The sequence below is a fragment of the Frankliniella occidentalis genome, unplaced genomic scaffold (genome assembly GCF_000697945.3).
Source record: "Frankliniella occidentalis isolate FOCC.00 unplaced genomic scaffold, Focc_3.1 Scaffold158, whole genome shotgun sequence".
NCBI lineage: Eukaryota > Metazoa > Arthropoda > Insecta > Thysanoptera > Thripidae > Frankliniella > Frankliniella occidentalis.
Genome location: NW_026267284.1, coordinates 445,738 through 456,071, shown reverse-complemented (window position 1 = coordinate 456,071; position 10,334 = coordinate 445,738). Strand labels below are relative to the sequence as shown.

The window sequence follows — 10,334 nt, the reverse complement described above, 5'->3', positions numbered from 1 at the left end:
ATTCGGGGTACCACCATTTTACCGTGGTCGGAATGAAACAGGTCGGACACGATATGTAGGCCCTGTAATGACCCACTCAACAACTTTGAATCATAATAATTTATTGGCAAGCAGTGTCATCTGAGAACAATAGGAAATAACAATGAATTATCAGTATTCTAAAAACACAATTTCTTTGGAATAAACATAAATTTGAATAAGAAGCTTTGAAAAACAACTATTTGGAACCTGAAACCGTTTTACAACAGTTGGTGGCATAAACAAATTACCTTTTTAGGTAAATTTTTTTATTGCGCTCTTTGAGCCAAATTTCAGCATACTATGCAAACAATAAATATGTATAGTAAGAACTATCATTATTATCTTTCTTCATAAAACATAGAAATATAGATAGAAATGGATACAATAAAACAATTTAATTTATAGAGTATTAATTTTTCTTGGTTTCAAGACTACTCACAAACATAACAATAACATTAAGTAAATACATATTTCATCATAGATAATACTATTCAAAGGACTCTAAATAAAACAGGAAGTTTGTCTTTATCTAATAGTATTTCAGTACATTAGCACAATTATTGCAGATCAAATATTCTTACTCTGCATAGAGAAAAACAAATACATACAAAACAGGTTTACCTTTCATTGGGGTAGCTTGTTTGCCTGCACCATCAGCATAACACACGTTGGTTTCAATGGTTTCCATAAAGGTCTAAATTATAAATTACAAAATGCAAACCAGAATAAAAAGTGTTGAAGGGTGGGGAAATCATAAAAAGGTAACTTATAACAATTTAAATCCCACAGCAAACATATCGTAGATTACCTATCATGTATCACATCAATCATTAAGTTTCTTAGCCCTGTTTTAGTTAATCCATCCCAACTTTCTTGGAAAAGGACATATGACAAAACCTTGAAGACTTTTTATAGACGAGTTTCTGTGTCAGCTAATGTATCAACTGAAGCTCCCAGCTTGGACCCACAAGCTTTTTCTGATGGTGATATGGCTTGACGTATGTCATCTCTTAGACGAAGGAGTACTCTACGAACATCTTTGTTTGTGTGTGGTGCGACATGGAGTGCTTCCTGCACATCTTCTAAAGCCTCATCTAATAACCTGCATAACATCAACCAAAATTTAGAAAATTGCATTAAAGATAACAGCCTAGGTAATTGTTATAAATTAATTATATTTGTACTTACTTTAAATCCACGTTTGCCTTGGATCGTGCATAGAGCGCTTCATAGCAACCTTGTTTGAGTTTAATAACCTGGCATGCCAATTCTTTGGCTTCTTGTGGTTCCTAAAACCAGAGAATTAGCAAGGAAAAAAATGTTAGTAGGGGATAGTAATGTAGTTGTGGTCAAATAAGAGGGTTAATCATCAAATCATTAACAAGGTTAATCTATACTTACATTAATTTTCCGCTTGCAGCGAGATAGATTTAAAAGGAAGTTGATACGCAACTGTTGGAACGTTGCTATACTATCACCAGAGTCACCAAGTTCTGCCTCTGTTGGAAACTTCTTCAAAGCATATGAGTATCGGTGAGATGCCTCGGTCAGCCTGAGCTTACGATACAGCACATTGCCATCCTCTAATAATTTATTAAGAAGGGCCAACCTGTGAGGAGTTTATGAGGTAGAATACTTTAATTTGTAATTCTTTTTTTTTTTTAATGCAGCAAAAGTTTTTCCGATTGTTTATAAACTTACAAAATTTCAGGTTTGCCTGCGGCCATGGCCCAAGTTGCTGGACCCAGCTTTGCTCCCTTACGGAGGAAACACTGTACCACTTGCACATTACGGCAACCAATGGCTCTGTCTAGAGGGCGCATCCCGTGAATATCAACATGTTCTATTAACGCTCCTTTCTCCAAGAGCAGAGTAACTAGGGCAGGATTTCCCTGGAAGGCTGCCAGGTCTAATGGTGTTCGACCTGTTATGTCGGCATGATTCACCAATGCACCCCTCTCTATAAGACACTGTGCAGCTTGCAATCGTCCTCTGGCACAAGCCCAGCTGAGAGCAGTTAGACCATCTTTATCTTGAGATGTATTGCAAGCTCCTAGTCACAAAGGAAAAGTTTAATTGAAGAAATCACATGATCCCTCATTTATGGGAGGAAGCATGGGCAATGGGGCTACATGGACGCCTTTGCAGTGCCAGTCTAAAGTATAAATTTAATGTTCAACTCACCTTTGTCAAGTAAGAGCTCTATCAATCCAACATGTCCTTCAGCTGCAGCAAGCATGAGAGCGGTGCGTCCACTCCCATCAGTCTGCTCAAGTGGGGCTTGATGTTGCAATAGCCATTCTGCTGCTGCCCAGTGACCTTCCTTTACTGCTAGAAGAAGTGCTGACAGATCCTGTAAATTTCATAAATTTTAAAGTTGATAAAAAAAAATTTTTGAGCTGGAGTAAAGTATTGATTTAATTTTGAAATACCTTTCTGTTTGCTGTTGCTATTGAGGCTCCTCTCTGCAGGAGTGTTGATATCACATTGTGACATCCATTCATAGAGGACACAGTAAGTGCAGTTTCTCCGGTAAGAGAGTCTGTGGCATCAATCAGAACTTCAGGCATATCTAACAAATACTCCACCAGCTGAAAAAGTATTAGATTAGAATCAATTTTTTTCAAAGAAATTCATATCATTAGAATATTCATGAACAAGCATTATCATGTGTAGAGGGGGGAGAAACTCACTTCATTGTGTCCCTGAGCTGCAGCAGCAATAAGTGCTTGTTGAACAGCCTCTCCCAAGCTAACTTCATTGCAGTTGTTGACAACCCAATCACAGCTCAACAGATAACCCGCAACCTGAAGGCATCCACTCCGTGCGGCATGAACCAAAGGGCACTGTCCAGCCATATCTGCATGACCTAAGCTAGCTCCAGCAGAAACAAGCTGTCTCACAACCTGCAATTAGATTTTTTTTAAAAAAGAGAGGAAGATAGAGAATCAATATTTTAAAATACACCACCTGAAAAAAGGAGAAAATGTAATAAATCTTTGAATTTAAGAACTTTACCTCAGCATGGCCCCGCGTGGCAGCTAGAGATAGTGCAGTGCATCCCTGACTATTAGTCAACTCCACATCAGCCCCAAACTCCAGCAGTATTGAAACCATTTCGGCATTCCCTTCATGGGCAAACATACATAAGGCAGGAGCTTTCCCTAGGAAGTCAGTGATTGAGTTGGGGTCTGCACCAGCCAAAAGAAGAAGCCTGGATACTTTCACATTTGGATTATAAATATTCCGTAAGGAGCACAATGCTGATGACACATCAGCCGAGCTTGAAGCAACCCAATGTGCCTGCAACTCTCTTGAAGAGTATCGGTGCAAAGTCATATTCTTATACAGGTGCGCTTTCAGAATATGATGACCGAGTTCTAAAGAGTGTTCATCATCAAGAGGAGCCTGAACTCTAGAGAGACGGAATGCAATTGCAGCATGGCCAGATCGAAGATCACACATGAATTTACTGCTGTCTTTTTCATCCCTAGAAATTTTATGAAAGTTAGATACATGGCAATGTAACAATGAGATACGAAACAAGACTAAGTGTGTAATAGCAAACCTTCGGATGAGCCATTCTCTGAATGATGGATGGAAAAACATATAGGTGTTGTCTCTGCGTTTGACTAAAAGGCCTGATGCTGCAAGCATATTGAACCTCTGAACAAATTCTTCCCACGACAGATAAGAATCTGTGAGAAGGGAATTTACAGAGTAAAATAGTTCGAGGAGCGTCAAGGGATACAGTGCTGCTAAGCACACACTCAATATGGGTTGGACTTTCTCAAAAGAACGCAAAGTTGGAAACCTCAGGTTGAAGTGCAATAAAAATATTTCAGATAGTGATACAGGCAATACCTAATTAGGAAAAAGAGAAAAGTAAAATAAAATTAAGATTTAAAAAAGATAATTACACGTTAGATTTATTTGTGTGCAATACTTACTTTATAAGAGGAAGATTTGACTACTATGTGACCCCTCTCAATAAGGTCTAATGTTAGTTTTGCAAATAAAAATGATCCTCTGGCAAGACTAGCAAGATGCTGTGAAAATCTGCTTTGTTCTGTTTTTCCAGATGGTGTACCACTGCCTGATGTAGAACCAGAACTCCCACCAATGTTGTTTTGGATGCCAGGTGAGTTGCTTACTCGATAAATGATGTAGTCTTGCAAATCTTTTTGAAGATTATCATTGGTATTTAATTTATCAAGGCTGAGAAACAAGCAAGAATTGAATTAAAATACAGACAAGTACAAAGGCAGGTTGATAGACAAAACATTTTGCTTACCTAATAGTGTGGAAAGAAAGACCAGTAACTACTTCTTGCAGCTGTGTTCTCACAGTTACAACTACTTTCAACCAGGGTGGAAAGGTAGGAACATGTTTTGCTAGAAATGAGCCTAGAGAGAGACCATTGTCAGTCCTGTGATACTCAGCCTCACAAATAGCATCAATCAGGATGAGACAGGTATCAGGTGGGATCTTCCCAACTCGCCGTAGAGAGCTGAGAGGTTCCAGGACTCCTCGATTTAAAGCTAGGTCAGGGTTTGCTATGCATTCCCTCATACAAATAGCGTCCTGTAGCAGGTAAATAATTCAATAGTGTTTTACAATAAAGGTTGCATCATTTCAGATCCAGAAACAGGGCACAATAATTACCTGGATGTGGGGTTCACTCTGAAGAAGTTCCCGATAAGCTATTAACTGAGGGGCTTGACAAAGTTGAGCAGCTATTGAATGGATAAAATCTGGCACCAGGCAGGTACTTTGGTTGTCTACTTGACAAAAGTGGTATGCTACAACATGAGCTGCAAGATGCCGCAAGGCTAAGCGTTCAGCTACACGTTCTGAGCGTTCCCAGACTAGATGAGGATGACTATAAATGCCTTGTGTGCTATCATCCGGCATATTTTCGTGGTCTGTGACAAATCAAATTTAAATGATCAAGCTTTCTCGATAGATGAATCTCTCATTAAAAGGAATGAAATGAGAACTTACCTTGATAGAGAGGCTCATGTCTTCTTCCAAAACAGCTGTAGTCAACTAACTGGAGAACCATAGCAGTTTTTCCAGTTCCTTGATTTCCTGCAATAATGATACCCTGATCTTGAGATTCTAATACCTCTGCTAGATCTCGTACAAGCCATTGCCTCCCAACAAACAAAGGCTCTACTTCTTGTAGGGGAACTTCAAAGAAAAGAGGCTTCAGAATTACTGGTTGTTGCGGTGGTGCACGGTATGCAGCAAAACGGACTGCAAAGTTAAATAAGATTAAGCAAGTGTTAAAGAAGTACTAAAGTACTACTGCACAGCTGAGAATACAACTCACTTTTAGGGTCTATTGGGCCTTTGATGGTGCCACTGCGGGCTGATCTCCTGATTGAATTCCTTCTCTCTCGAAATAGACCAAGCTCCTCAATATTACCAGGCTGAGAAGCTGACAAAAGAGGATAGATTAAAATTATGTAAGGAATGGCTGGCTTGAAGTAATAAACATGTTAATAAAATAGAAGAAGCAATCCGTAATAACTCACTTGTTAAAGAGTGGCGTCTAGTGACTGGACTAGAAGAAGCATTACTGTGTGCTGACATGGACATCAGCGAGGTAATGCTGTCTGAGGATGGTTCCTTCATTGACCTCAGGTGTGTGTCTGCCTCAGAGGAGCCTGGCAAGAGAGAAAGCAAATTTCATCATGAATAAACGGATAGTTTAAAAAGTAAAAAAAAAACAAAAAAAAAACAAGAGAGGGGGGATGGGGGTCTGGGCCACCGAGGGAAATCCCACGCGGCTGTGGGCTTACCCGTGAGCGTAGACACGGGGCTAGTGTTGCTGGACTGGAGGTGCTGGGCGTCCAGGCTCCCCAGCGAAGAGAAGGAGGCGCAGGACTCCTGGAGCGAGCCGTAGCGCTTGCTGGAGCCGTGCGTGGAGCCGCGCTTGCTGGAGGCCCCGCTGGAGGCCCCGCTGGTGGGGCGCTGCGCCAGCTCCGGCGAGGCCGGATAGTGGACCATCGCCGTGGTGAGCCCCGTGCTGGCGGGGGTGTTGGGCGTGTCCAGCAGCAGGCCCAGACGCATGTACAGGTCGCTCTGCGCGCTCTGCACCGAGCCCCTCTCTGAGGCCCTCTCCGAGGCCCTGGACGACAACCGCCCGGACTTGCACCGCGCGGCCGCTGCGCTCGTCAGCGGCTTCACCGTGTCATCGTCTGCGCGCAGGAAGAGAGAGACAGGACGTTAAGAAAACGCAAAGTCTTTGAAACACAACAAAACTACAGAAAACCACACAGCAGAAATACAAAGTTCTAAAACTACACACTCAAATCAACTCTCTACAACAGAATAAATTTTTTGGTGCTAAAGAAGAACACAACTGTAAATTAAAGTATGCATTATTTAGGAGTCATAAAAGAAAATCCAGGCTACAGCAACACATGGGTGGTGGGAGGGGCGTAGTGATAATGGGACCGAGATATAACCGGACATTAATAAATTAAATGGAACACATTGTGTGAGGAAAAACACGGGTGTTTCCGTGGCCAGCCATGCATGTCACGAGCCGGGCAGAGAGGCCTTTAGCTCTTTTCACACACACCGCACGCTCGCCTGCTCGCCTGCTCGCCGGCCCGCCCGGGCACGCCCCGCTCGACTCCCACAATCAAGTCCAGCATCAGCATGCATGCACGCGCGGGGAGGGAAGTCCACTCTAGCGCGCCACTGCGCTCTGCACTCGCGCCGAAGCCGAGCCGAGGGAGAACCGCTTCGCGAACAGAGATCCTCATTCTCCGCCGACAGCAAAATGACTGTCAAAGTTAATGGAACTCGGCAAAGCACGGGTGAGAGTTACTCAAATAAGCCAGAGTTAGAATGTTTTGTAGAGCCTGCTGTGTCGGGCCGGCATGCAAAGAGGCCCGACTTACACTCCAGCCGGGTCCGCTACTAGAGGCTCACAAGGTGTTTTGTGACTAGAGGGATGGGGGTCTACAACACACTGGACTGCAAACGGCACTGCAAACAAATCCACTCTCCAGCACGCCGTGCTCGCCGTGCCTGCTAGCTGGTTGATGCCCGCCCCGCTGCTGCCGCCCACGCCGCCCACCGACCACAGGGACTTGATCTTGCCCAGCACCACGCTGCGCCAGTGGCGCGCGTCCCCGGCGAGGTCCCCCGCCATGGCCGATGTCGTCATCCACACCGCTGTATGTACCAAAAGCAATCATTTCTAACCGTACACCAGATCACCAAGTGATGATATGGGATTCTGTCCCGCGCCGGTCGCGGCGCCTTTTCCCGGATCGGCCTCCATGTTTGGCACTCACTGGGGGGCCTAGGCCTACCTGAGAGCGCGTTGTGCGAGTCGCTGGCGTCCTGCTGGTCCTGGGCGCAGTCCTGCGGGTCGCTGTTGCTGTTGGCGGAGCGCCGGAGGCCCAGGCCCCAGGGCGAGCGCAGGAAGAACCGCCGCCTGTTCTGGGGCGGCGTCGGGCAGCCTGCAAGCAGAGAGAAGGACGGCGTCCATGAGCGCGGGCGGAGCGACGGGAGGCCGGTGGGTGACACCGCGGCCCGGCTAGTGGTAAGTACTCACTCTGCGTCATGGGGTCGGCCCTTGGCCGCGGCCGCGGCAGCCTGCCGGGGCCCGGGGGCGCCGGGCTGGGCGACAGCGCCGGGGACATGGCCGGCGAGGGCGACCGGGAGCCGTCGTACGCCTGGTGGCAGAGAGCGAAGACAGTCAGTCAAACACACAAGTTCTACTCGCCCGGACGCGGCCTCGGGCTTTGCGCACGCCCCCCGGCAGCGGCGGTCTGCAGGGTCTGCACCTCCTCCTCCCTGCATTCCGGCAGTACAGCGCGCGGACAGGGCGGCAGGACGAGACGACGCTTGGGTCGTCGTTTTGTTTCAAGGCGCGCACCGCCGGCCTGCAAAGCCCGGGTGTAAAAGGGGAGTGGCGGGGCGGGGCGGGGCAGCAGCGGGGGGCGTCCGGGACGCGGGCAGTCCGCCCTACGCCGACCGTCCTCGTCACTCCCTGCGCCGAGATGGGCTGGTAATGAGTGTGCGAGGGGGACGGAAGGAGAAGGAGGAGGAGGAGGTGTGATGGGGTAAAGAAGAGAGATGGGAAAGGAGAGCTGAGGCGCGGGGAGGAGGGAGGGGGGCGGGGGCGCCTCCTCACCACCACAGCAGCAAGGGCAGGACGCCGAGCCACCACGTGGTCGACGTCGTCGTCCTCCTTCCGGCGCGGCGGCAGCGGGGAGCGCGGCGCCCCCCCCCCCTCCACGGCTGTCTAATAATTCACCGACACCGCCCTGTCGAGCTGAGCTGCCGAGTCTAGAGCCCGGCTGGGGCCTTTTGTATTTCCGGATCTGCGGCGCTTGGTAATCAATTAATTGAACAATTGATAAATTAATAAATAATTGTTAATCGCAGTATTTCGACTCCTCGTCAAGGGCATCCCTCGGGGAACCCTGCACTGTCGTGTCTGTGACGACATCGCCCAGAAAGTACGTGCGTTTTTCTCAGATCCATTCGGTAAATTACGGGAGCTCGGCGCCTGCCAGATCCCAGGTAGGCCACCCCGCGGTACACGCATGCACTGCAGGCGAGATGTTGCCTATCACTTCGGCGCTATGAGAGCCTGCATAGGCTGAACTTGTCATATCTTCGTAACGGCGCATGGCGGGCGTACTTTCTGGATGATCGGCCCTGATGAGACATCTCATGCTGTTAGTCGACCCAAACGCTCTGTCGCCGGGGTGGAACGGAACGGACAGGGGCTGTAGGGGCGGGGCAGGGAGAGAGAGGGGGGGGGGGGGGGGGGGGGGGGGGGGGGGGGGGGGGGGGGTCCGTCAACGGCCAGTCCACCACGCCACGTCCTTCCCTTTCATTTTGTTTTTCTTCTTCTTTTTGTTTTCTTTTTGAAAAGCGTGGCGCGCCGCAATTACGCAAAAGCGAGTCTAGCAGAAGCGGACGGATGACAATTGGAAGTGTGAAGAGGAAACAGGGGGGGGGGAGGGGGTCATTAATTAATTAATTGCTGGAGTGCATAATAAGGCGTGCAGACGAGCGGGCGGACGGACGGACGGACCGACGGGCTGGCAGACGGAGGGGGCGTTTCCCTCGGGCCACGACGTGCGTGGAGGCTGCTGATGCTGCGGAGGGCCTCCACCCCGCGCCGCAACGGCCGGCGCACGCCACGCCTCGCCACGGCATGGGCGCGACGCGGGGAGACACCTACGTCTGCAAGCAGGCAATCCGAGAGATCCATCTATCTCGGCCGCTAAACCCATAAACACAGCACCGCAGCCCGGCGCGGCGCGGCGCAGCGCGCACGACGGCTCCGTACGGCGGCTGGCTCGCCCCGCCGGCCCCGCCCACTCCGAGAGGAGCCGTGGCAGCGCGAGGCAGGGCGCAGGCCGTAAAGGCGCCCATTCCGATAGATAATTACGCTATAAAGAGGCCTGTAAATTTACAGCGAGCGCGGGTTATCTCCCCGAACACGCGGCGGTAACCAACCGCGGGCCGCGGCGGCGACACCGACGCGTAAATATTTGGACAGGACCCTCCACCCCTCCGCCTCCCCGCACCCACACGCCCGCCACGCCTTTTTCAGCGGTTAAAGAAGCGATCAAAATAGCCTCCATAAAAATAGGTGTTTTCCCCCGCGGCTTGAGCCGCTGCGGGGCGCTGCTCTGCCCGCTGGGCGACGCGTCGCTCGGGGGGGTCCCGCGTGCTCGCGCCCGCGCCCCCCGCACGACATCCACGTCGTCTCCTCCCACTCGCTCCACCGGGCCGCCCGCCCGCTCGCCCGCCCGCCGCGGTCCGTTTTGGCGCGAGGAGATTCGAAAGCGCTTCGCACGCCCGCTCCCACACCTCTGGGCTCGCCGTCATGTTTACACGCTAAATCATAATTGGATGGGACGATTTAATGGGACGGCCGTCAAGCCGTTTCCGGCCGCCTTAGCGCCGCGCCGCGCCACGCCTGCAGTCTCCGGGGGCCCTCCTAAGCGCGCGCAGTGGACCCAGCTGGACCCCACGGCCGACGGCCAGCTCAGCAGGGCGTTTGCCCACACGAACTACTCGTCACCGTTGTAAACCGACAACCGGCCGCACACCCACTCAGCCTTCTATATTTTGGGGCAAAAGTCTCCCTGTTACTGGGCATATATATAATTTTGCAACAATGTCAGTAAACTGCATGGCTTTGGCACTCCACATTTAACCGCCGCCTTCCACACTTTACACTCGTTTACTATCGTAACCGTAGTAAACCAACAACCAGCGCACACCCGCTCATCCTGCTATATTTTGGGGCAAAAGTCTTCCTG

At 49.5% G+C, this 10,334-nt stretch overlaps 1 protein-coding gene across 2 annotated transcripts in view; it reads right to left on the bottom strand.

Moving 5' to 3' along the window:
• Window positions 1–84: 84 nt before the first annotated feature.
• Window positions 85–10,334, bottom strand: part of LOC113215996 (protein TANC2) — a 51,612-nt gene continuing 41,362 nt past the window's right edge. Inside the window, exons 4-22 of one of the 2 annotated variants that reach the window (XM_052271340.1) lie at window positions 7,601–7,721; window positions 7,356–7,505; window positions 7,069–7,215; window positions 5,829–6,227; window positions 5,562–5,693; window positions 5,357–5,464; window positions 5,026–5,280; window positions 4,687–4,946; window positions 4,316–4,605; window positions 3,972–4,239; window positions 3,590–3,885; window positions 3,040–3,511; window positions 2,715–2,927; window positions 2,454–2,612; window positions 2,206–2,374; window positions 1,723–2,074; window positions 1,423–1,630; window positions 1,210–1,310; window positions 85–1,123 (exon numbers count right to left, since the gene is read on the bottom strand). In XM_052271340.1, the coding sequence (XP_052127300.1) occupies window positions 931–1,123; window positions 1,210–1,310; window positions 1,423–1,630; window positions 1,723–2,074; window positions 2,206–2,374; window positions 2,454–2,612; window positions 2,715–2,927; window positions 3,040–3,511; window positions 3,590–3,885; window positions 3,972–4,239; window positions 4,316–4,605; window positions 4,687–4,946; window positions 5,026–5,280; window positions 5,357–5,464; window positions 5,562–5,693; window positions 5,829–6,227; window positions 7,069–7,215; window positions 7,356–7,505; window positions 7,601–7,721 (4,293 nt within the window). In that variant the 3' untranslated portion in view covers window positions 85–930. The remainder of the gene's footprint in view (window positions 1,124–1,209; window positions 1,311–1,422; window positions 1,631–1,722; window positions 2,075–2,205; window positions 2,375–2,453; window positions 2,613–2,714; window positions 2,928–3,039; window positions 3,512–3,589; window positions 3,886–3,971; window positions 4,240–4,315; window positions 4,606–4,686; window positions 4,947–5,025; window positions 5,281–5,356; window positions 5,465–5,561; window positions 5,694–5,828; window positions 6,228–7,068; window positions 7,216–7,355; window positions 7,506–7,600; window positions 7,722–10,334) is intronic. The other variant, XM_052271341.1, reaches the window with a different exon arrangement.